Below are 27232 nucleotides of genomic sequence, written 5' to 3'. Positions count from 1 at the left end.
TGTGTGGGAGGGGTAGGGCACAGATAGGGGTCTGTTGGGGACGGGTCCTGGGGTGGGGAATTGGAAGGCGCGAAGATCTGATTCAGCTTTTTTCTCCCCCGCCAGGACACTTGCCGCTCCCCCCACGTGCAGACAGCCGGGGCTGTAACGCGAAGGACTCGTGCCCACACCCTTGGGTGAGAGGCAGAAAGGGGGGTGTCATTGACTCGCCGGGGCACGGACAAGCCGGGCGCAGTCATTGCCCCTTTAAAGGAGTCTGTCGCTGTTTGATGAGGTCACACGCCCCATTCCGAGCCCCGGGAAGGGCGGGTCCCTGAGATGCTGATTCAGGGGCGGGCGGGGCCTCCTGCGTCGCGTGGTGATAACGTCAGCGCCTTAGCGACGAGCGGTTGCTAAGGGTGCGATGGACGCTACCTCCCGGCCGCTCCGTGTGCCCCCGGAGATGGGCATTTATGCGGAAAAGCACGAGCTCTTCCAGCTCCTGCAGGTGAGGGGCGGGGCGGGGAGGCCGCAAGTCCCTTCGCCCGCTGGTGATACTGCTGGGATAACAGTGCTCCCCCCGCCCCCCGGGGGACACCTCCCAGTATGTACTGGGGCGCCCAAGTGCGTGGGTGGGTATGGTGGTGGTGAGAGCAGTAACTCTAGTTCCCCGCGTGCCTGGAGGGGCCCAAGCCAGAAGTGAAGGGAGGGGGGTGGTGGTAACAACTATAGTTCCCAACATGCACCAGCATTGGTTGGAGGGGGGACCCCCTGTAAAGAGGACTGCTCCCAGCAGGCATTGGGGTGCCCAAGCGCATGTGGGGTGGGGGGGTACTTAACAATTCCCAGCATTGGTTGGACTGCACGCACTCAGCATATGGTGGGTCCTGCCCCATGTGTGTGGGTTTAACAGTTACTCCCACCATACACTGGTATATTTGGACATATTGATGATTCCTAGCACACACTGGGTAACCCTGCTCCAGGCCTGGGGTTACCCAGTGCAGACTGTTCCTGAGTACCAACATGCCACAGTATATTTGAGGGCATGGAGTGTAATGACTGTTCCCAACATGTAGTAGGGTGCTCAGAAGAGGTGTATAAACCATTCCCAGCATACAAGGGGGTACCCTGAGGGTGGGGGAAAGTGTCATGACCATTCCCAGCAAGCAGTTGAGAGCTATGGGGTGGATGGGTTCAGAACCATGAAGAGTGATGCTAGCACTTGCTGGGGTGCACCTGGCAAAAAGAGAAGCAATGATTCCTAGGGTACATCGGGGCACCTCTGATATACAGTTGGGCACTTTTGGTGCAGGCAGCACTTACAACACAAGGTATCTTACCACATCTTTCAAGATATATTTATGCCTGTATTTGTAATTTTCACTCCATGCATCTGAAGAAGTGGGGTTTTTTACCCATGAAAGCTTATGCCCAAATAAATCTGTTAGTCTTTAAGGTGCCGCTGGACTCCTCATTTTCTTTCACGATGGAGCACTGTTTATGTCTGCAGCATGAGGTGTTGTCAAATTAAACACAAGGAAATACTAATCTCTTTGTATCCCCCATATATCTAGGTGTATCATTATTTATTTAAGCACTATGATTCTTTACTTTTCAAACACTATCTTTGGGCTTGCTACTCTGGAAAACTTAGATGACACTGTCCCTGTCTCAAGGAAATTGGACAAGCTATATGCTAGAAAAACATAATGCATTGGCTATCAACCAGGTTTAATTGCAATATATAATTCTGCAAAAATGTTGACTGTCTGTGGAAGAAAGGTGTTCAGTCAATCAAATGCAAAGCAGGCCTGATAAGTATGATACTTTGTGGATTGGGATGGGAAGTAGTAAGGTGGAGTAGTAGTAGAGAAATCTGTATTTAAAAATTATGTGAAGGTAACTGCTCTTTTTGAGACTAGGTTAATGAATTAATGCATAATCTAATGTATGTTTTTTTTGGGGGGGGAGTATTGTCTATTTTGTGTTGTTTCATCAAACATTTATGCTCTTGTTGTGCCTTTTTATGCACATGTACAACTAATATGAAACCAATAAAAACACAGTTACAAAGAAGCCTTGTTATTTTAGTAAAGAATGAGATTGACTTCCTAGCCAAAAAGGAGGTTGTGAGTTTCTACAGTCTGTTCCTTAGGTCTAATTTACTTATATTGAGCATTGAAAAGTTTGTTGAGGGAAAAGAGTTCTAATATTGTGATGAGCATTGTTATAGTTTGTTAGAAAAAGTGGCCATAACACATACCAGTGTTAACATTTTTCACATCCTTATTTTGTGTGTTATGAAGACTGTCTCTTCTCATATCTTACCCAAAAACATACTTTTTCTCCTTTGCATATGCCGTTTTTCTCTGTCTCTGCTATTATTTGTTAGCTCTGTAACTTAACCATGTTATTCAGTGAGAATTTTGAGATCCACTTAGTATGAGCAATGCTGTATAAAATTTGTTCTTCAAAGCAAAACTTCATTCTGCATGCCAGAGAGGTGAAAAACACCAGCATGACCACACACATCTCACAGAAAATCCTTCTTGGACTGCTAAGAGTGAATCTGGATCTGCTCAGATCACAGCTTTGTTAGCCATCTGAGGGCACAAACAAACACACCTGTAAATAATAGCCCCAACTCTTCAACATTTATGCATCTACCTAACCTTAAACATGTGAGTAAAATTAAGTTTGTGCTTAAGTGATTGCAGCACCGGGGCTTAGAATCATAGAAGTAACAATCATCAACAGCTCAAAGAACCATGTGTCATTATAACTTTGCAAGTTTTCTGGGTTTGTTATTTATAATCTTTAAAGAATCACTATCAGGTAAACTTAGGTGCCAAATTCGGTTTTTTTAAAATAATTTTTGAAAAACATAGTATATTTTTCATATATTTATACTGTAATACCAATGAAAACAATTTTCTTTCCTGAGATTTAAATATTTTCCCTGTGGTGTTTGTTACTCAGACATTGCAGCATGAGAACTTGCAAGTGAAACTGGTTAGTTTATTTTCATTGTCCAAACTAGATAAAATACAAAAGGTAAACTGCATAAATAGTGAAAAGTCAGGCAGATATGCTGTAGATTCCTTTTCCCTCATACACTCAGTTTATCGAAATGGAACAGGAGATGTGGAATTTATTTGGCTAAATGGGGTTTTGGATATGAGTGTAACTGAGGCTCATTATGTTTCCTACTTTTGATAGGAAGGTTTTGGATGTGAGATTTTTATTAGTGTAGAAATGAGTTGCACACGGAACTTTGGGAGATAAGGATTAATTGGTGGATGATACCAAGCTTGGGGGTGGAGGGTTGCAAGTGCTTTGGAGGATAGGATTATAATTCAAAATTATCTGGACAAACTGGAGAAATGGTCTGAAGTAAATAGGATGAAATTCAATGAGGACAAATGCCAAGTACTCCATTTACGAAGGAACAATCAGTTGTACACTCACAAAATGGGAAATAACGGCCTAAGAAGGAGTACTGCGGAAAGGGATCTGGGGGGTCATAGTGGACCACAAGCTAAATATGAGTCAACAGTGTAATGCTGTAGCAAAAAAAGTGAACATAATTCTAGGATGTATTAGCAGGAGTGTTGTAAGCAAGACACGAGAAGTAATTCTTCCGCTTTACTCGGTGCTGATTAGGCCTCAATTGGAGTATTGTGTCTAGTTCTGGGTGCCACATTTCAGAAAAGATGTGGACAAATTGGAGAAAGTCCAGAGAAGAGCAACAAAAATTATTAAAGGTCTAGAAAACATGACCTATGAGGGAAGATTGAAAAAAAAATGGGTTTGTTTAGTCAGGAAAAAAGAAGACTGAGAGGGGACATAACAGTTTTAAAGTATATAGAAGGTTGTTACAAAGGAGAGAGAGGAATTGTTGTTCTTAACCTCTGAGGATAGGACAAGCTGCAATTTAAGTTCATTGCTTCAAGGGAAGTTTAGGTTGGACATTAGGAAAAACTTCCTAACTGTCAGGGTGGTTAAGCACTGGAATAAATTGCCTAGGGAGGTTGTGGAATCTCCAACATTGGAGACTTTTAAGAGCAGGTTAGATAAACACCGGTCAGGAATGGTGTAGATAATACTTAATCCTGCCATGAGTGCAGGGGACTGGACTAGATGACCTCTCGAGGTCCCTTCCAGTCCTATGATTCTATGATAAGTTCCCATCATGCAACTTTCTCCATCCCATAATGCCATCCCTATGACATAATTTTCAGACCTTTTGTTAAAATCCCATAAACCCGCATGGCACTTGTCGCTGCCTGCTATCTCTGACAGGCGCGTGGAGCCCGCACAGCTCTGCACTATTGTCATGAACATTGCAAATATAGGACATATGATCCTCAGGTAATTGCAGAGCCGCAGGAAGTACGGCAACTGTGGGGGACAGGATGACTTCTTTGAGGAGGGAGTGCTAATGGGCATAGCAAAACCAATTCAAGGTTGATGGTGTTCACAGAGCAGCTGCAGGTGATGGATCACTGCTTCTGGGTCAGAGAAATGAGCACTGACTGGTGGGATCGCATCACAATGCAGATTGGGAATCACGAGCAGTGGCTGCAGAACTTCCAGATGCAAAAAGCCACATTCCTGGATCTGTCTGCCGAGCTCACACCAGCCCTCCAGAGCCTGGATACCAGAATGAGAGCTGAATTGACATTTGAGAAACGAATGATGGTTGCACTGTGCATGCTTGCAACACTGGATTGCTACTGCTTAGTGGGAAATAATTTTGGAGTTGGTTAATTGGCTATGCAGGACTGTGATTCTCAGCAATGTGCACAACATCGTGGATGGATTTGCAGCTATGGGGTTCCCAAACTGCGGTGGGGTGATAGATGGCATGCACATCCATATTTTGGCCCCATCCCACCTTGAACACAGTACATCAGCAAAAGAGCTACTTTTCTATAGTTATGCAAGCATTGGTGAGTCACCGGGGACGCTTCTCTGATATCAGTATGGGCTGGTCAGGGAAGGTGCAGTTCTTAAAGATCCAAGCGTCATGCACCTTCCCTGCCCAGCCCAGACTGATACCAAAGAACACAGGACTGTTCAGAAAGCTGCAAGCATTCTTTCTTGACTGGCAGATTACCATTTGTGGTGATGAAATGCCAATAGTGATCCTGAGGAACGCATTTCATGAAGCCTGATGCTAGCCAGCTTGACAGTTCCAAGGAAAGATTCAACTACCAGCTCAGCAGGTGCAGAATGATAATTGAATGTGGTTTTGGTGGATTGAAGGGACACTGGTGATGTTTACTCACTAAATTAGCTCTCAGTGAGAAAAATATCCCAATGTTATAGCTGCCTGTTTGTCCTGCATACTATCTGTGAGGCAAAGGGGGAAGGTAGAGGTGGAGCATCTGTCTGCTGACTTCGAATTGCCAGACACCAGGGCTATACAAGAGCTCAATAGGGAGCTATGCAGCTGAAGGAGGCCTTGAAGAGCACTTTAGCAGTCAGCAAACATTAATATGCTGTGCTGGACTGTGCTCTGCCTGGCCCCAGGGCCGTAGCAACAAAGAACGTGGCCCCCTCCGAACGGTGGCCCCCTCCGAACATATGTCTGGGCGGGGCCCCTTACAATGCAGAAACTGGAATGCGGTATTTATTTTGCCACTTTTAGGGGCCCCCTTTCTTGCGGGGCCCCCTCCGGTCGGAGGGTACGGAGGGCGCTCGCTACGCCTCTGGCTGGCCCTGATGTTTTGGGGGGTGTTTGCAATTGTAGAGTACATTTCTGAATATCACACTGGTTACTGGACATTTATAATTATTACAATGGGTTTTGCACTGAACCTGTGAATTCTGTGATCCTGTTCGACTACAATTTGTGTGCTTCTGATAGCACTAGGTATTCTGCTGTATATGTTATGAAATAAGATTAATTTATTTCCAAAAAATAAAAATGTATTGTGTAACAAAAACAGTGGAAAGAGTAATGTGCAGTTAAAAAGCAATACAGTGCAAACTTATAAAAGAAATAAACAGAATAGAGCTTTAAAATTAGAAGGACATGAATGTTTTTTAGCAATTTCAATTCATTTCTGCCAAACATATATCAACCATGGTTCTCACAGGTCAGTATGTGTGAAGCTGTGGTTTTTGTTATTGTCCCCTGGCACTAGGGTGACCAGACAGCAAATGTGAAAAATTGGGATGGGGGTGGGGGGTAATAGGAGCCTATATAAGAAAAAGGCCCCAAAATCGGGACTGTCCCTATAAAATCAGGACATCTGGTCACCCTACCTGGCACAGAGTGGTAATGATAGAGATGTGGCCCATGATGCCATGGGGAGCGTAGGGAGCTGGTGAAATGGAGTTCTCCATTGATTGCAGGGGGAGGCGAGCACTTGATTGTTGGACCTATAGGACAACAGGAATTTGCAGTATTTGCATTTGCTGCCTGAGATGCCCTATTATAGCCTGGGGCATCTCCCTCTCCTAGGCCTTTCTCCTGTCTGCTCTTTCCTTCTCCAGGCTGACTTCTATATTCACCTGCCAAACCCTCTGCTTGTGCTCCAAGACAGCACTGGCTTGCAGGATCTCACTGAACACGGCCTCCCACCTCTGCTTCTTTCTTTTCATCAGGGTCAGGCATTCTGTAGGTGTGAATGGGGCACCCTTCAAGGCTGCCATGGCAGCAGCTACGGATAAAACAGACAGATGTATCATTGTGTTTACAGTCACAAAGGAAAGCAAAAGATAAGTTTCAGGACGCCTTTCCCCTATTCCCATAAACGTTTTAAATCCGATACGCCTCAATCAAGACCCCTCCAGCTTTGGTGCGCCTCTGCACAACACCACTGTCTAGCTGCAGCCATAGTGAGTCTGGCTTGCTGAGGGTGAGGAGATGGTAGGGTGAAGAGTGAGTCGTTTGGTGAAGTAAACCAAAAAAAATTCAACCCCTGTTTCCACGGGTACGAGTACAGGGCAATGGCACTGTGTACAGGTGCTATTTTCCACAGGCGGTGGTGATTTTAGCTGTTATCTCACTCCTGAGGCTAACAAAGGTACAGAGAGCACAGCTGCTGTTGGTGTCCTGAAGCTGCCCAGGCCCTTATCCTGCTAGCCTGTTTACCACAGTGGTGCCTGCTGAAGTCATTGCAGAGTGGCATAGGAAAGTGTCCTACTGAGGAGGGAGAAATAAAGCAGCCTTTCCTCATATTCTTTGGGAAAGGATTCCAGAGTACTTCCATGGAAGTTTCATTGAGATCCCTCAGAAGGGTATATGGGATATCCCTGTGTACATAAACAAACTGCTCAGCATGCCATTCCACCCCACCCCACCCAACCTAACAATACAAGGGAATGAAAAGCAGATAACTCTACCTCTGTTTATTGTACCTCTGTGTCTTTTCGTAGGAGTGAAACAGTGAAAAGCAGATACCTGTGTCCTGCTAACTTGGGTTTGTGCTGGGTACCATCTTCACATATAAACTTTTTATGGGGGAATACATGCATGTGCTTATCCTGGTTTCTTCCCCCAGACCCGGCTTGGCTGGCAGGACTGGCTAGACTGCGGTAGAGTCTTGAATAGATCTTGGCTCACTCATAGCTGGACTCCCCCCCACCATGGGACACCCCCCCCTTGTTCACAGGCTTGGTCTCGGGCTCCATTGAGGAACCCATGGTGCTCTGTGGGCTGCTGGTGGGGTTTCTGCCAGATATGGCATGCAGCTCCCTGTAAAAGCAGCAGGTCTGAAGCTCAGCACCGGATTGACTGTTGGCCTCCCTGGCCTTATGATATGCCTGTTGCAGTTCCTTTACCTCTACATGTCACTGCTGCTGATCCCAGTCATACCCTTTTGCTTTCATCCCCTGTGCAATCTTTCTGTAGATGTCCATGTTTATACAAGTGATTTCTAGCTGTGATTGCATAGCCTCTTCTCTCCTCAGGCCCAAGAGATCCAGTACCTTCTGGATACTGGAGACACGGAGCATGTCTATAACGTATAGCAAGCAGGGTCGGTTGGAAAGTTGCACACAACAAGGGAGAACTGCTAGGTGTGTCTCGCCAAGCTGGCAGTCAGGAAATGGCATTTAAAAAATACGCAGCGATTGGGGGGGTAGGGATTGGCTTCTGGTCTCCATGACCTGGGCAGTGGAGTTCACAATTGTGATCAGAGCGATCACTGTCAGGCTTTGTGCGACAGCTGCTGGGGGAGTGGTAAGGTTGACATATGTCATACAATGTCTACTTTGCATTGTGTTGACCATGGTACATCAACCATGAATCAATGCCATTTGGGGAGGTGGTGTTACTGCTTCTCAAGAACGGGGTGCTTACATCAGCGGGAGACACATTGAGTGTAGACACATGAATAAATAGTTGACGCAAGACAACTTATGTCAAACTAACTTTGTAGGGTAGACCAGTCCTTAGGCATCACAGAAAATGGAAGGAGGTTTTATTGAGTTAGGTCCTATATTCCTACAGGTTAACCTCCTGAGCGTTGTTGCCTGCTACCAGAAAAAATATGCACTACTCTATCACTGTAAAATTCCAGCACTGAAAAAACTAAGGAGTAATATTAGAAACATTTTTGACATGTAGGTCCAGTTATGGACTTATCTGCTGTGATGGAGTGGTGCTGTGTAGTTACAGTAAGAGTGTCTGAAAGTTAGGATTCCTGGATCTTATTCCGAAGTCAGTGGAAAGATATCCATTGATTTCAATGGCACTTGGATCAGATCCTGTATAAACCTGAGTAATGGACCTGCAAGGTGATGTATGTGGTGGAAAGAAGTTTGTGCTCTTTTTGTTGTTGTTGTTGTTGTTGTTCTTTATGATATATGAAGAAGACCTGAAAAAACATTTTTTCAAGGCAGGGTTTTTTACAACAGAAATTCAGGTCTTGTCTACCCTCAAAGCCTTATAGGCTACTGGAGAACTAATAGGATTATGACCGAAAGAGGACGTGAAAACTGATCAAGAGGGAAAGTTATTTTTATTTATATTAGTCACAATTCCTTATTTTTTAATTTGTTTGTGTTAACACTGCCTTGACTTGGCTGCGAAACATTTGGGAGAAAGGATGTCTTTAAGATTCAACATCCTGCCCTTTCAATGAAGGGCTGAGAGAGCTCACAATCCACATTTCTATGTTCTTCAAGAAGCCTTCCAGCAAGAACAGTGAAGACTATATGTGAAATTCTTGATACTTTTAAGGTAAATCAAGTAAGGGTGGGGTGGGAGTTTATAAATAAAATAAATAACATCCCCCAAATCTTTCAGGCCTCCTTGCTGCATCAGAAATAATAAAAGGGACCCACATCCATTTATTTTCCTTAGCAAATCATCTTTAACCTCTATGTATTTAGTTTGGCCCTCTCTAAAATGCGCTTCATATTTTCTTACCTCACAGGAACTTATGAAGATGAATGAATATATCAATCTCTTTGAGGTCCTCATGTGAAAGATTGCTATAGAAATGCAAAGTATTATCATCATCATCATCGTTATTATTATTATTATTTATTTGTTATTATTACTATGGCTGTGTTAAATTTCCTGCTGAGTCTGTCCTATTTATTTTCAGAATATGCTTGAAGGGTTGTTAATCCATAAACCTGATGAGCCCATTGAGTATATGATAAGCCACTTAAAGCAAGACAATGATCATGGTAAGTGAAAATGAGAGACCATATGTAGTTCAACTCGTGATTTATAAACCATTGTTGTGAAGCTCTACTTCAGTTGGCAAATGGTGGATAAAAGTTTTCAGCCTGTCTCTCAAATTTTTGTAAGCGATTTGGAATAGTTATTGGTAAGATATTTTTAATTTCTTTTCTAGTGGATAATCTAATAAAAATGCACTTGAACAGTTATAAAAATGAAATCCTCTAAGGGAATAACAAAGAGTTCTAGTGTATCAATTATTAATGCTTTCTGTGCCCCATCTGATATTTCCTGTTGTCTTTAAACTCGCTAATTACCCCTTTTGTCAGGTGTAAAATTGGTTTCCCATTCTACCTGGGCTGGCAGCTTCTCTGTTTTTTTGAGTACTTAGTTACTTGCTACTGTTAATGAGTTCCACAGCTCAGTGGCATCTCAGATGAAGGAACAGCAAGCATGCCTGCCCATGTGTATAACAAAACCTGATAAATTGAATAGGAAGTATGTATTCTGCACAATAAAAGCATGTACACTCAATCAAATTATTTGATTTACAAACTGTTCACCCTTAGGCAGATTATATTTGGAGATGCACAACTGAACTATAATTTTGTTCCGCATGAGCTGTCAGGAGTAGCTGGTGTCATGTTGCTTTGATGTTTCTTTAAAACCATAGTAAACCATTATGAAAGTTCTGCTGCAGCATCAATGAAATCATTATCACAAGAGATGCTAAGAGCTCTTCCTACTTAGTGATCAGATGGATGTCGATTGAAATGCGGCTAAATAGCAAAAATCAAATCCTGCGAATTGTGTCCAGCCTGTTTTGATGTGGGCAGCATGAGAAATCTGATCTGTTTTACAGCCCCGTTGAAAGTACACAGTTGAGGAGTTTCATGGGATTTTATAGAATGCTGATAAATCTCCATCACACCGAGCTAAGGCTTGTTCTTTAACCCCACAGTATTATTTGAACAGAATCAAGCAGGTTGCCATTCATGACTTCAGTAAAATAAGAGGCTAAAGATAGAACCACAGCAATTGTTTGTCAAATGAAAAACTGCTATCTGTTTGTGGTTTGAAAGAATCTATTAAGACGTGGAAGGAACTCCAATTAAAATTAAAGCCTAAATGTTGATTTAAAAGTAAATTTTATGGAAAACAATGTAAGAGAAATCTGTAGTAGAGTTGATATTTACTTTTTGATCATGGTGGAAGGTGCTGACTCTTTAGAAGAAAAAACCCTTATTAGAGCCATCAGTAAAGTGATGAATTTTCATGATCTTGCCTTGCTAGATGGTTTTAGCCCCAGAGAAATTTTCAAACAGAGATGTGGAAAAAAGATATTGCAGCTACCCCAGGTGTGAAGTCAGAAAATCTTTTTAATTAATAGTAGGATCTAAAGCACTCTTTTTAAAAAATACAAACAAACCTAATGATTATAACTTACAACAATCCTGATGAAGCTCTTGGGTCAAATATTAGGTGACTGGGCTCTCATATTCAAGGCTATGTGGTATTGTTCTTTCATGTGATTGTTCTAAAAAGCTAGAACAATGTGATGACTAAGCTATTTTTAATGCAAAGATGTCAGTTTTGTACATTTTATCTGGGTTTGTGCTAATAAAAGCTTTCCAAAATCCAAGTAACTTTTTTTTTTTTTTGGTGAGTACTTCCTATATAACCATGCCCATGATGAAATTTACAAAATTCTGGAAAAATGTTAGTCTTGTACTGTATACTTCTTCAGTCGGATAGAGGAGTTGCCTTACAAGTTAAGTGATTTTTTTTGCATTAATATTAATAACAGAATCATTTGGACTTGAAGGGACCCCTACTGAGTCCAGCCCATCCTTTTGCATTGTGCCAGGAATAATTCAGTTCCCCCTAAAACTGTACCTGAATGCGAAATGTTAAGACTGCTTGGAAAAGTAAATTCTGTAACATCTCAAGATTCAACACTGAGATGTGGTTTATTACCAAAGAAAGAGGTGTTGTGTAGATTTCTTGGTGTTCATTTAGCTGCCTGTGTAGACCTCAAGCATTTAATACTAACTGTGTGCTGATTTGAGGGGTTAAACGTTACATACAGTGATGCTCTGGTTGTGCCCTTGTGTCATATGTTTAGGGAAAAATGCCTTAGAAGATTCTTACAAGTGTGCAAATGAGTAAATCAGTGCATTACACTGCCTCATCTGCTGCCAGCCACTAAGCAGAGAGAAAACCAGATTTAGTACAAAGTGAGCATTTACAATAGCCCTGGGCAATATTAAAGCACGATATGGTGTATATAATGGTACGTTTCGTTTTTCATCAAACGTTTGTCCAAGAAAGTTGTGTATTAAAGCTTCAATACCTAAGGGTTTTCTTGTGAATTTTAAATCATGCTCCTAGTTAAACCTCAAAAGGATCTGTGGATGGAAAGGTTTTTTGATTTTCTTTGAAGTGGTTTGAAGGAGTTGATTAGTGTTGGCACCCGAGCACTCTTTTATGACGCTGTTTATAAATAATTCCTCAGTACCGGGCTGGAGTTTCAAGGTGTTAGATTTTAAGAAACTAGGATTTAATCACATTACATTTGAAAGAAATTAGGTGATAAAAACAGCCGATGTATCCTTTTAAAGTATTTTTCGACATTGTGTACTAGTTCTGTTGCGCTTGCAAGAACCAATACGGGGGGAGTTTTCCTTAAACCTTCCCAGTCAAATAACTTTGTAAAGATGAAGCTGTAATTTGGGTTTTATGAATGTTTAAAAATTGCACCTGCCCAGCTGCTCCTAAGTGTTTGGAAGGTCTTCATAAAATTACATTTCCAATCCTTTCCTGTCTGCCGAGATCAGAGAGTATATTCCTTTTGGTTGTCATGACCTGGAGAGGTTTTTGGCTGGATAGATCCCCCAACTCATTATCTTTGACCCATACTACTGCCAATAAATACCTATCAGTCACTGTTCTCAAGCCTGATTCCTTCTCTCCCCACAATGGAAAGTGGGAAGAAAAACCCAAGATGTTAATGTAGCAATTCAAGGGATCACAGCCCAAAATGCACGCATGCAAAAAAGCCTCAAATCTTTCTCAAGCGATATTTCCCCTTTCTCCTTGTTTTTTGACACCGCTGATCCTTCCCTCCATCACCGTAGAATGAGAATAATCATTGTGTTGTCTATATGATTGTAAATTTCTTGGGACCGGGACCTTATCCATTTTTTTTATTCTTTAGGTCGCCCTGTACAGCTATGGCACTATAAGAATAATAAAAACCAAACTAATAAATACTAGTAGAGATGAGACAGGAACTTATGTGCTAAGGGAAAAGAGGTTGCTGCCATGGCAAGTAACTTTTTTTTTCTTCCTTTCATCTTGCATCCCCTCCGCATGGAAGGGACACTGACATGCAGCAGATAAACACAAAAGGAGAAAAAAATGGAACTTAATGCTGACTAGAGAAATGAAGGGCAGCGGATAAAAGGATAGAGGAGAAATGTGGAGTAGCCCATTTTCTCCTGTGACTGGGAAAAATTGTAGTGTCCCACAGGCAATCTGAGAAATGTTCTGTATACATTTTTTCCCTATTTCTACCCACGAGGTAGCTATCCGCAATAGCAAAGAAAAGTGCCCATTTTGCAATGTATAAACCTTCTTGATCCATGACATAACCTATCTAGAGAAAGGTGAGTTGAAATTATATTACTCATGTTTCATTTTCTAAAAATGAAAAGGAAATGCATTATTAGTACAAAGTAGTAAAATAAGAAACTATACACTTTGAAATTGGCCATCATGCTGCATATACAAAATTAAAATACTGTAAGATGCATCAGATCGAAACCATTTAACATGTTGGGAATAAAAAGCAAAGTTAGAAACATAAGTATTCAGTATTTATGCCCTGTTTATGTGAGTTACAAATAAGCTGTCTGTGCTTAAAGCTAGATATGTGGTAAGTGCCTTGCCAAATCAGAGTCTTAAATGTGTTAACTATGGAAATTAAATTAAGACATAGTCATGACTAGCTTGGTCCCCCAATCCCTGCAGTCCTTACTCAAGCAGAACTCCCAGTGAAGTAACTGTATTACAGTATAATTACATATGTTGTATATTATGTAATATGAAGAAACAATAAAGGTGTCTTGCCTTTCTGTATCTTGACATTCATGTATATTTATTTTATAGTTCCAAGAATTTGTATACTTGGTCCACCCGCCTCTGGAAAAACCACTATTGTAAGTATATTACCTTAAGTGTTATAACACTGCACTGCCATATGTTTGCAAATTAGAACTTCTTGTTCAGTTATGCTAGAATAATTATGTATTTAGAAGTCAAAAGTCTTGTGACAATAGAATAAAAATAACTTTTATTCCTGTTTTGTGGGCCATAGTTTTGGCCTGTGCCTAGATACCACGGTGATAGACAGACAGACAGACTGACTAGATTAGATTAGACAGAAGCACTGGCACCTCAGAACAGAGGAACTGAAAAAATGTGAGAAACGAGGGGTGTTTACACAAAACAACCTGGCAGGCTTGTTACATTTATGGATTTGAGACATTTAGGTTCAAATTTTCAGAAGTGTTTTTTAAGTTTTGGGTGTACAACTTTAGATGTTCTGGGCTTGATTTTCAGAGGTGAGGGTCACCACGGCTCCCAATTAAGTTGGAGCTCTGGGTGCTCAGCACTTCTGAAAATCAGGCTTGAGGGGTATGATTTTCATAGTGCTTATGTGACTTAGGAGCACAAATACTATTAAAAGTTACAGAGTAGCAGCCGTGTTAGTCTTTATCCGCAAAAAGAACAGGAGTACTTGTGGCACCTTAGAGACTAACAAATTTATTTGAGCATTATTAAAAGTTAGTGTTCCTTAATCACCTAGGCACTTCTGAAAATTCTACCCTGAGTGTCTAAAGTTGGGCACTCAAACTTAGAGGCCACTTTTGAAAATGAGGTTCTTAGTGTACTGCTACGTGTGTGTGTGTGTGTGTGTGTGTATGTGTGTGTGTGTGGTGGGTGGGAGGGGGTAAAGGGGGTTGAACCACATAGAATTTAAAATGTGTTAATTGTCACAACTGCTTTTGACCTAAAAGTTTTACAGTTTATAGGACTGTATAACAGTGTATTTTCAAAAAAAAAAATAGTTATGGCTTTTTATGCTTTCAGAATTAACATCCATTTATATTTTACTTTTTTAGAAACTTTTTTTCAGATGCAGTTAAGACTTGCCAGAGAAATGGTCTATGTACAGCTAGCACCTTTCTCAACAGCTTCCATTCTCTGTGTGTATTTAAAATCACATTTGCAAATTTCAGGGACAAAAATAAGTTTCTACCATTTATTCCCCCCCCCCCCCCTTTTGGCAGTGCAGAAACAGTGCAGTTGTGAGATAGGGAGCTGGATTCTGATCTGGTTTGTGCATCATTAAGAAAATTGTTAACTGGTTCAGTCCCAGGGCCAATACTACTAATTTACGCTGGTACAACGCCACTGAAAATAATGAAATTGCGCTGGTGTTTATTTTCCATGTAATATAAATATATATTTCCACTATATGGCAGGGTACTGGTATCTTCCCTTGATAAGATTATAAGAGTTTATGAAATTCCCAGTCAAAAAAACTTTGTGAAAATGGTGTTATACTTGTAAATACTTATTAAAAATGTAAAATAGGGAGGAAATAAACTTCAAAAGAACTCTGGAATTTCAAAGAAAACATTGAAAAGCTAGGAAATTAAGTTAAATTAAAATTTTAAACAATACTATGTAATTAGAGAATTAAAGTACCATACATTATCTATATTCTGTCCTGATATCCCCGCCATCCAGTGCACCCTACCTGAAAGATAGGTACTTGTTTGACAGGTATTATATATTACAGCCAGCTGCCCTATTCAACCCGATATATGCCTTTGTGGTTGGCTCCTGACCCCTGATGTCTGGGGGACATCTTAAATCCTATGTAGTCAGTGGGAGTTGGAGATGCTCAGTACTTCTCAGGTTCAGTCTTATAATTTGGTGGTTCATCTAAGAAGTCTGTAACTCCAGACACCTTTTACAAAATTCCCCCCGGAATGATATACCATGGTTTACATAGCTGAGTTGCAAGTGTATATAGGAAACAATATTGGGAAAGTGAGAAAGAGGTTAGGTGAGTTGTTCGGGCCTAGTCCAAAACCTGCTGAAGTCAGTGGAAACACTCTCTTTGATTTCAGTGGGCCTTGGATTGAAACCTTTGTGCTTATGAAGTGTAAAAGGTAAGTGTTTGGTGTTGCCACGTTGTGAATGGACAGTCTGTGACCATGGAGTAGGTGGGTATTGCACAAATTATGCTGAGTATGGTCACAGTGTAGTGGAAGTACTTGGCTCATTTTTCAATGTCTATCTATGGTATTAGAAACCTATATAATTACTTTCTAAGGCTACGTCCTCACTACGGGGGGGGGGGTGGTGGGGGGGAGAGTCGATTTAAGATACGCAAATTCAGCTACGCGAATAGCGTAGCTGAATTCGACGTATCGGAGCCGACTTACCCCGCTGTGAGGACAGCGGCAAATCAACCTCCGTGGCTCCCCCGTCGACGGCACTTACTCCTACCTGCCCTGGTGGAATACAAGTGCCGATTCGGGGATCGAATGTCACGTCCTGACGAGACGCGATAATTCGATCCCCGAGAGATCGATTTCTACCCGCCGATTCAGGCGGGTAGTGTAGACGTAGCCTAAGCCAGGAAAGATGTCATGCAGGCATAAGGTTGTGTCATTAATTTGGATGGAGGGTTAGGGGCATGGATACAGAGTTAAGGTTGTTTTTGTGTTTCTTAACAATGCATATTCATATTTGTCTGCTTTTTTTAAGTTTTACCTTAAATTCAAATTTTCCTGGCTGTTCAATATATATGGTTTTGAAAACTTCAGCATTCTTTTATTTCCCCTTAAGTTACTGATATATATTCACAACCTTAATTGCATATTAACAAAGCATCTGTTCTGCAATGTGAGTACTTATTAAGCTTACAGTTATGGATTATTTGTCTAAATTGGAGGCTAGGAAAATACTGACTTGTTTTGCTTTCTGTGGGGCTTCTGAAAACATATTTTCTTTGCACCCATCTTTTTTTCCTCCCATTTCTTTCCCCAGGCAACATGGCTTTGTAAACAATTGAATACCCCTTGTATCACTCAGGAGACTTTATTGGAAGAAACATTAGAGCTGACAAAAGAAGTAAAGGCGTTTCAAGAGAGAGGACAGGTACGTAGGGAGAGGTAACAGTACCAGCTCAGTGCGCTATGGAAGACAAATTATATGACACTGCCATGATTTCAAATGGTGGACAACTTGATCAGATTAAAGTACAACGTTTTGCATCAATGGTGGTTTGAACATGGGTGTATGAATTTGTAGGTGCAGGGGTTTCCATAGGGAGAAAATAACCTTTTTGCTACATATAATAATATGAACAGAGATAAAAATATACTATGACACAGACAGGGATGGGAGAGACAGGGATTGGCAATGACTGAAAACCTTAACGTTAGATTCTTATTAGATACTAGAAATACATTTCTGGGCATGCATAGTACTGTTTAAAGAGTTATACGGTTTCACAAGAGAAAGCCTGTTCTGTTTTAGCATGTTTGATGATCTCCATTAAGTAAGCACTATTCTCTGGGGTCTGTTTCAGTACAAAATATTTCCAGAAGATATGTTCATGGAGAACACTTCTTTGATGTGACAGAGCTACTTAGCTATGTAGGGTTGATTTTTCTGTAGCATGACACAAATAATGTACTTGGTGCACTAATTCAGAGTTGTGTGCCAATCCAGTCATTTGGTGAGTGCAAACCCAAGAGGCGCTCAGGCTGAGGAGGCAGCAGCAGGGTCAGGAGGACTTTTAGGGTATGTGTATACTGCAGCGTAAGCCCAGGGTTCGAACTCAGGCTCAAGCCTAACACCCCTTCCGTCTAAACACAAATCATGCTAACCCAGGGCTCAAACCCAGGGTCCCAGGACTCCATGAGGGTGGAATCTCTGATCCAGGACCCAGGATTCCAGCCCTATTGCTTTGTAGTGAAGATGCAGCTAGACTGGATTCACTCTCAGAGTCCACCAAAAGTATTCCACAACCCCATGGGCCGACTTTCTTTGTCCTCTGTACAGTCAAGTTTGGTGGACAGTCAAGTTTTCCCACAGTGGACCTGAACAAAGGGCTAGAGTGGCCACATTTTGGGAAGGCGTTAGGAAGTCTGGGATAGGGGTGGTTGGACTCAGGTCTACATAATGCAGCGTAGACGCTGGGGTCCCAGATTGGGACCCAGGGTTCAACAGTTTCTAAACTGGGGTTACAGTTGAATGTAGATGCTGAAGCCCTTGTTTAACAAACCCAGGATCTGGTAGGTTACTAACTCAAGTTCTACTAACCTGGGGCTTACATAGCAGTGTAGACATACCCAGTTCCTAGGCTAGCCAAATTTAAATGCCTCAACCAACCTTCCGAAGAGCATTTGTTTCACTACTCGCTCTGAATTCATTTATCCTTCCACCCCTCATCTATGGCCAGTACTCTGGAGCCATTCTTTCCCCCTCCCTAACATCTTATGGAAGATTTTTTGAAATAAGTTGTTCAATGAGCATTTTTGCCAGTTGACTTGAGGTATGGTATTGACATGAGAGTTACTTGCCTTATAGGTCAGTGAAGTAAGTCCTACAGAGTTGACAGCTAGTGAAGATAGACGAGAATGAAATGGGGGAAGGATGTCCTGAATAAATCAGGTCAGCACCCCCTTTACCCTCCCCTCCACAAAAAAATAAAAATAAGACCCTATATTTATTACATTGAATCAAAGAATAAGGTTTGGAGATGCCTTGAGTTGAACTCCTGGTCTGAAGATTTGTGAGGGAAAAAGTCCATCAAAATCACTGAGACTACCTGCAAAACATCTGCTTTTGACTGGGATGGAATAGGTTGGCGTAAAAACGGCTTTTATTGAGAAAATGAACTTTAATAATTTGAGTGAAGGATTTTTTTTAAAGATTATTTTACTAGATTCATGAAACTCAATTTAGAGAGGGAGAAATTTAAAACAAAAATTCCCTTTGGTTTAATTACTCTAATTATTAACATATTTCAGACTGAAGAGAAGCACTTTCAAGGGTGTCCTTTTGGGCTTACTTGATGTAAAAACACTGATGGTGTGGAAGATGAAAGCCAAAGATGTCAGGGCTAATCAGGTGGCAAAGAGCATCTGAGAGCTGAAATTGGTGGTGTTTTAGTGTTGTGCTGTTTACACCTTTGTTTGTAGGATGTTAGCTGCTAGAGGGATGACTTTCATAAATCATTTTTCCAATTCCCTTGCATGATTTTGACTCTTCATATATGACTGTTATGACTAAGGATGAAATTCTGGCTCTATGGAAGTCAATGGGAGCTTTGCCACTGATTTAATTGTGGCCAGGACATCACCCTCAAAGATTTTTGTTTTGTTTTGTTTTTAATTTTTTTTCTCCTTGTTCACTCCTTCTTTCCATGGGTTAAACCCACTTTTGGTGTAAGTGGCCATAATTCCAGTGGTGAATTTGATCTCATATGCACACTTAACACCCATTAGCACTAAGAGGAAAAGGGTGGGTATGCAGAGACTAGAATACAGAACGGTTCATATAGTGCAATATACAACTGGGCACTAAAAAAACTGCAATCCTCTCGAAAGCAGTTTAATAAATTAAATGAGCTTGTGTTTTGTAAAGTCCACCTTGAAGATCATTCATTGCAGTTTAATTTATTTAGATGATCATTTCACTTCATGTGTATGAGGTAACCAGGGCTAAATTAACCCAAAGGCCAAAAAGCTCAGGTATTCATTAACTCAATCTACCTACGTATTGTTACTAGAGCTGGGCAGGCACATACCGCAAAAAAATTTCCACAAATATTTATTCAAACTTTTTGATTAGTTCACTTTGGCCCCATTTGCTTCCTGTGAAAATTTGAGCATTTGAGTTTTACTGGCCCAGGAGTTAATGGAATGGGGATTTTAAATGTATGATTATTTTCAGAAACTAAATTTTATATTTGCACATGCAAGCATTCGCTGACCCATGGTCTGGCACTAACTAATAAGCTCAAATAGTGACAGCCAACTGTCATCAATCCACATTTACAAATATTCAAAGAAGAAGTCAAATATTTTTGAATATTGGATAAATTTGAGGGAATCATGATCTGCTAACAAATATTCCATGAACGGAAGTAGAGGCTCAATTTTTAGATAAATCATTGCAAATTATTTCCTCATCTCTAGTTAGAACAATTTTAATACAGTAGAAACCACCTTCAGGTTATTCCTCTAGTGAAGTTTAATGATTAAGTATTTAAAGATTTACTTCTTTTGTCAACTGGCTAAACCAAGAAGTTGAAACAACTATTGGCTTGTGAAGGTTTGTTCTTTGGACTGTAGCAAATTGTAGTGCAGATATTCGCATGCTATGTAGTTACTTAAAACTGCTCTGCTGTTGTGAGTCAGCACCGGCATAGTTTCCCTGTGCTTTTAAAGAAAAAATAGAGAAGAGAAGAAAAACAGAGGCATCCTTATCTTTGCATGCCCAGTGATTTGATCTGTTCCAGGACAAGGCACTACAAAAGAACACTTAGAAAATGTTTTAATCTTTGTATGTATGTGTCGCATGGTATGCACACCCCATCCTCCTTTGGAACAGGGTGGGGTTGTGATACCACCATGGTTACAGTCTACCTGACAGTCTTTAGGCTGAAAGTGGCACGGCCCAGAGGTCGGAGACAATATGGCTGCCCTTGGAGTCAGGGCAGTGCAACCTGGTGGCCAGAGTCAATTACAGCGGCCCTTGCATTCAGGGCAGCGCAGCCTAGTGGCCAGAGTCAATTACAGCGGCCCTTGCGTTCAGGGCAGCGCGGCCTAGCAGCCAGAGTCAATTACAGTAGCCATTGTATTCAGGGCAACGTGGCCTATCAGCCACTACCTGGATAGGGGGGCCCGGGTGCACCTGACTCCACTGGGCCCCAACAGTGGCAGAGTGGTCCACTACTGGGTCAGCAGGGAATCCCTTCAAAACATGCAGATGTCACTCAAGTGGGAGATACCACTCGTGCAGCCACCCTGGGTCATTTCCTACTGTGCTTCCAGAAGCTGCAGTCCCTGGGGCATCAGGGTCTCTGGGCTCCTCAGCATGGAGGATTCCCTGGGGCTTCGTTGGCCATAGACCTCCAGTCCGACTCTCAGGATCTCCAGGTCCCGCAGGCAAGGGATGTGACGGCTCTTCAGCTGGAGTCTCTGCCAAAAGTCCTTCCCCTCCACGGCATTCAGCCTAGAATGAGCTGGGCTGCTCCCTTTTATACTGAGGCAGCAGTTGGAGCATGCCCAGAATGGTCTGAGTGGTGGGACTCCCGTGCCCATAGCATAGGATTGACCCTCTCTTGTCCAGTGTGTGATATGCACACCCCGTCACAGTGTGTAAAAAGATCTATATGTGTCTGTGTAAGGGAGAGAGAGAATAAGCTGAATTGAAACTTTTATGACTCCTAAAATACTAAACCAGTTTTCTTCAAACTTGAATGCTTTTCTTTCCTCAGGGAGAACTATAAAACAAGCCAAGTTTGAAGTTTCTAGATGCAGACATTTTTGCAATAAGAAAGCGAAGAAACTCCATTTGGAACATATGGGGAACATCCCTGTCCCCTCACTATAATGAAAAAGCATTTGTAAGGATTTTACTCAAATGCTTTTGCGGGAAGATTGTGCACAGAGTATGCATTATGATGTCATTGGACTAACACATAATACTTAAAATTCATCATGAATGAGTACAATGTATCATTAATAAGGTAGAATCATGAATAGAACTGATCAAATCCATGTATACATAATTTTTTTTTTGTCTTTTAAAGGCAAAAATCACATCACAGTTTTAGGAAAGTCTAACATTCCAAATAGTGGGTTTGTCCATTGACCTCAATAGATTTTGGATCAGGCTCAGAGTGCTGTAGCAGGTAGGAATACAGTTTCCCAGTTACCAACCACGCATGTGCACCAATGTCTGAGATCACAGATCAGTGGGAGGATGTTTAACAACATAACAGACTTGGGGCTTTTTTTGTAATAACACCAGTGTGTTAGCTCCTACTGTAATTTTGCTGTGATGGTGCAAGGAATTGCTCTAAATAGCTGTGTTCTATTGGATGCTGTCTATCAGATTTGGCCATTTTTAGTGTAGTGATCTGGTCTAAAGTGATTGAATATGCCCTATTAAAACATTAAGCAGAGTGGTGATTTTGTAGACTACTGCTTAGGGAAAACTTCACTGACCAGGAAACTAAACTGGAATTGAGCCTTTTAGTCTTCAGAAAGATCTGGCTTGAGTGCTGATAAAGTGCAGCACCCATACATATGCCCTTGATTATTTTTCTCCAGCAAATTCTGGTCAAAAGAGAGGGCTAAGATTACCACTGCAGTGAAAGAAGTTAGAATAATTTTGGTTTAAACTGGTTTGGCAGGGCTTAGCAGAGTGGACCCCCTGGCAGTTGCTAGCCTCTCTTGACGTGACACATCAAAGAAGTCAGTAAGACACTAGCTGTTTCTGATAGCAGCATGACGCACCTTTGGAAGGTGACAGACTCAAAGCCACAGACCCAGGCTCCAACAGTGAAAGGCTGCGGGAGGCTTTGACGCACCACCCTATGGGACCTGCCGACTTTCAAGAAACAGAGCAATTTCTTTCACTTTTTCTCTTTTACCTGCTTGAATGCTGCTTCGTGAATGGCTGATATTAGGAAAATGATTGAGAACTGGAGACATTAGAGATAATAAAGACCCAATTGGGTCATCTTGGCTATTCCCCAGCTGGGGCAGCGTTGTTCTCTGTGGTATATTCTTAAATGCTTTGTCCATCTAATTTTAAATGACTTGCATGATGGAGCTTTCACCATTTCCTTTGGGAATTTTTCCATGATCTAACAGAGATCATTGTTAGGGAATCTTTCCTGTTCAGCCAAATTTTCTGTTGTTCACTTTCATCTAGTTATACCCATTATGTCATCCCAAACCAGAAGGACAAAAAAACCACCCCAAAACTAAACCTTCTTCAGGTTTACACCCATCAGATTGTGTGGTGAAAGCAAGGAATGGGGAAACCCACAGGTGATGTAAATGTTTGTTTGGAACAACAAACATCGAATGCACATAATCAAAGAGTTTCCTGAGTTAGGTGGAGGATAACTTTAAGTCAGAAAGTAGAATATCCAACTAGAGAAGTAATCCTGGATTTAGTTCTTATCAATAATGGGGAAGTTAATGAGATTGTGAAAATTAATAGGGGAGCTTGGTACCATGGACCATGAGCTACTTCAGTTTAGCAGAGTAATTAATGGTTTTGCTGAGCAGTAGAGGGTTTTAGACTTCTGCAAGTTACATTTTGGAAAACTGCAAAATTAAGGTACTTATCCTGCAATGAACTCTGTGTGGGCCTTTGGGGGTCTGCCTGTGTAAAGCTCAGTGTAGGATCAGGCCCCTAGTGAATAAGAAGTGGTAGAAAGGGATTTTAAGATCCACCAGTCTGGATGACCTAAATAAGGCTTAATATGTTACTTTCCAAAGAAAAAGAAGTACCCAATGTACAGTGCCTTCATGAGGATACTCAGTCCGCTAAGACTTCTAAGTAAAAAGAAAAAGAGCAATTGCCCTAGTAATTTAATAATTAATAGTTATCTTAACATTGATAGAATGATACTCGTTTATGGTGTCGGAGTAATTAGCTAATGAACTTACCAAACCATTATTCATTATTTTTGAAAAGCTACGGAGAAATGGGAGGCACTAAAATAATGGAGAAATACAGCTGTGGTACAAGGCTTCAGAAAAAGAAAGAAGGGTGTTTCTGACAATAGCTGCCCAGTAAACCTAGTAAAACAATGGAACAAATATTAGGAAAAAAAATCACTAAACATCTAGAATGATATAATCTCTTCTGCTATTGGACGTGGAAGATATTTTCTTATGAAATATTGCCAGAAAGTAAAGATATTGACAAGTTGGATAGAGTACAGAAAAGAATAACTGAAAGGAATAGGAGGCTGAAGGGCTTTAATTATGAGGAAAGATGAAAAGCTTTTGTTAATGTTTAATTTGTCTGACTAACAACTAGAGCTTTGTGGGGTGGGACATGATAACTGTCTGCCGATATGTGGCGTACACACCACAAATTATTTAGGGAGATACAAAGAGTTATTAATTAGGAGTATTGTGATAAAATAAAGAAAGGGAAATTCAAATTGATTATCAAGAAAACTTTCCTGACAGCAAGAGGTACAAGACTGTGGAATATTCTCCTAAGGGAAGTTGTGGAACCCATATTGCTCAGAACATTAAAAATTACACTGAGTTAAGCTCTAGACAAAATATGGTAGGGAACAGACTTGTCTTACCAGAGGATGCACTAGGTGGCCTAATAGATATTTTTTTCTATATCCAATTTCTTCGAGTCAAGGATCCTGCATTATGTTTTCCCTCTAAGTTTTAACATTTAATTGAAGAAAGCGACCATGTTTGTGTGGCATGATTTGTTTTTTATAAACCCATGCTAGTTATTGCTTGAAGTTCCATCATCCTGTAGGTGTTTACAGATTATTTTCCTCTTCGAGAGTTGTTTGGTTATTTGAACAGTGATTTAAGTTAGGTTTTTCAGTGAATAATTACCAGGATTGTCCTTTCCTCTTTTTTGGGAAAGTTAGTGTCGTATTTGTGTCCCCCAATACTCAGGTGTTTCTCCAGTTTTCCTTGGCTTCATAACAATGTCAGTAGCTCAGTACATTTGTTAGCAAATAATTCATTTAGTAATCCGCGTTACAGACCATCCAGACCCATTGAATTGGTATAGATCGTTTTTTTTTAAAAGCATTCTTAATTTTTTTCTTACTGTCTGTACGCTTTTCATCTTTTTTCCTTGTTATTAAAAAAAGTTCAGTAGCTTTCTAGAATCATTGTCAATTTCCTGTCTCCCACTTCTCTTATTAATGAACCTATGGTATTTGTATTTGTTTTCCTCTGATATATTTGTAAATTGTTTCCCTTAATTTAAAAGGAGAAATGCTTTGGGGAAAAATATAAAGGACTGTTTTAAGAACCCAGGAAATTAGCAGGGTATATATGTAAAAAATGCAGAGATATAAGATTATAAAACACAATATTTGAATATCAGGTTCTCCCTGATTGCGCGTGCTGAGTTCAGGGTTCTTCGTGTCCCATATTACAGCTGATAACATCACTAATGCCACAGATCTTGTCCTGTAAAGCAGCACATAGACCAGAATTCTACTGAAGTCAGTGGGACTTCTCATGAGCATAGGCTTTTTCTTTAGTTGCAGGATTGTGGCCTAACACAATAGTAGAAGTGTGGATCTCGGGGCTGTTTACATGTTCGTGACATGTTTAAGCCTGGTAGGGGAAATGCAGATCCATGAACTCAGAGCTTGGCAAGTAAAAAGTCATTTAGTTTAATTTTAAAATGAATTTCTCTGTTATTTTTAACTCAACATATATGTTGTGTTAATGATTTGGGGGGTCTCAGTTTGATTTATTTATTTATTTTAAGAAGGCATTTCAGTCCACCTTTAGCCAGAGTGCCTTCATGATAAAATTCCTTTTGAACTCCATTGTGAATATTCAGCCTTTTTTTTTTTTTTTGTTTTGTTCTTTCTTTAGAAAATTCCCAATGCACTGTGGGCCAATCTGATCCAGGAGCGTCTGTCAAACGTGGACTGCATCAAACAAGTAAGAATTGCTCCTCGGAGGGCCAGTGGATAAGCACTTACACGACTCACACACAGTAGTTAGCATTCCAAGTCCTGAGCAGAGGAGGGAATGGGGGCAAATCAACAGGGGCTCGGGAGCGGATTGCTTTCTTGAACATCCGTGGAGGGAGTTTGGAGCTTTACTAACAGGATAAAGGGGAGGATGAGAGTATGCATATGCTAATCGTATAGCAGCGAGATGATCAAAGGCTGAACAAGCATAGCTTTGTTGATTGCCTGGGGCAACTGGCAGAGTTATAGTGGACAAAACAGATAAACATAAAATACATAAAAATCAATATATTGATTTCGATTTTTAACTCCCCTTGAAGGTGAGGGAAAAGAGCCTAATGTTTATCATTTCATTTCAATCTCCTCTGTTTCTCATCATATCTTTTTTTCCCCTCCATGCTAGGAAATGCTGTATTTGAACATACACTCTTCTAGGTAATAATTAATAAGTTCGTTATTAGGTTGCAGAAATGGGCAAGTGAATAGGCTTGAATATGCCCATGGGTGCAAGGAATTCTTTTCTGTGGGCTTTGCATAAATGTAAGTAGGGTGTCCTAAACTGGAACGTCTGAAGTAGATTAATACTGGGTAAACTGAGTGGTTTGAATCTGGACTAAAGGAAAGCCCAACCCCCCTCTTGTGTATTTCCTTTAGATCAGCAGAAGCTGTTATGGTTTAATGAGTCAATAATCAGTCCATTATTAAGATTGTTAGAGCCATAACAGTCTGTTGGGTATAAAGCCTCTTTCTAAGTTCTGCCATAACACAGACTGTGCAGTATATGGTGCACTTTTCTAAAATGAGTGTACAAACCACAGTCTACATTAGATTCACGCAGTCTGTGGTGTATCAGCTGAACTGTGCCTCAGTTTACCCACCTGCAGATGGCACTTCCTGCCATCACAGGGATGTTGAGGTTTGTCATTTAATAAAACCTTGTCCCTTTTTGACATCACTCCCTGGCTTGTTCATTGAGTAAAGCAAAGACAGCCACTAATGTTGGGATAATGTCTTATTGAAATACTGAAAAATCCTCTCCTAAAACAGCCTTAACGTCAGGGACAGGAGATAATTGCAGGTGCCAAAAATGTCATGTAGCCCATGCTTCCATAGTGTTTCCATGATGTGTACTGCATTTTGCAATGTTCTGCAAATTCTAGGCTTTTGTTTTAAAAGGAAAAATAGAGGCCTTGTTTATTTTACAAAACCAACCACATTTAAACACCCAGGGCTAGAATATGATTATACATATCATAGTCCCATCGTCACAGGTGAGACCAAACCATGGGTACCACATATTTGGGCCACTACCTTGTGCTTTAAGATAGTAGATTTTTGTGGCACAGGTGGTGTTAAGTTTTCTATTTTTGTTGCAAATATATAGCTATGACCATGTAAGTGGTGTGGTACTGTCCTGTGGCAGAAAATGCTCTCCAGCCGAGCAACAGCTAAAGTGTGCGCGGTCCCATTGTTCACCCCATTACCACTATGAAGTCTGAACTTAAGTGTTTACATACAACCATTTAAATGGTAATGTGGAAATTTAAAAAAACAAAACAAAAAGGAAATCAAATGCAAAAAATGACATTAATACACTCTGGTTACGTGTTTGCAGTTCACAAAAGGCCACATGGTGGTACCATTAATTGCATTGTGCTGTATCTTATTCCTTAAGTAATTCCATTCAAATCTAAAGAGAAGGCATCAAAGGAATAAACCGAGCATAGTCTGTAATTTCCTACATGGGGAAAAATATTTAAGAAAGCACTTTTCAATCTAATGGATAA

The 27232-nt window shown here is 40.8% G+C and overlaps 1 protein-coding gene across 1 annotated transcript in view; it reads left to right on the top strand.

The window, feature by feature from the left end:
- Positions 1-391: 391 nt before the first annotated feature.
- The window catches only part of AK8 (adenylate kinase 8), a 104245-nt gene continuing 77404 nt past the window's right edge, over positions 392-27232 (top strand). Inside the window, exons 1-5 of the mRNA XM_026657324.1 lie at positions 392-487; positions 9549-9633; positions 13799-13848; positions 16757-16867; positions 25345-25413. Coding sequence (XP_026513109.1) covers positions 404-487; positions 9549-9633; positions 13799-13848; positions 16757-16867; positions 25345-25413 — 399 coding nt within the window. The 5' untranslated portion in view covers positions 392-403. The remainder of the gene's footprint in view (positions 488-9548; positions 9634-13798; positions 13849-16756; positions 16868-25344; positions 25414-27232) is intronic.

Source organism: Terrapene carolina, unplaced genomic scaffold (genome assembly GCF_002925995.2).
Source record: "Terrapene carolina triunguis isolate 2854851 unplaced genomic scaffold, T_m_triunguis-2.0 Scaffold238, whole genome shotgun sequence".
Classification (NCBI taxonomy): Eukaryota; Metazoa; Chordata; order Testudines; family Emydidae; genus Terrapene; species Terrapene triunguis.
The sequence above is the reverse complement of the archived record's forward strand: the minus strand, read 5'-3'. Positions and strand labels throughout refer to the sequence as shown.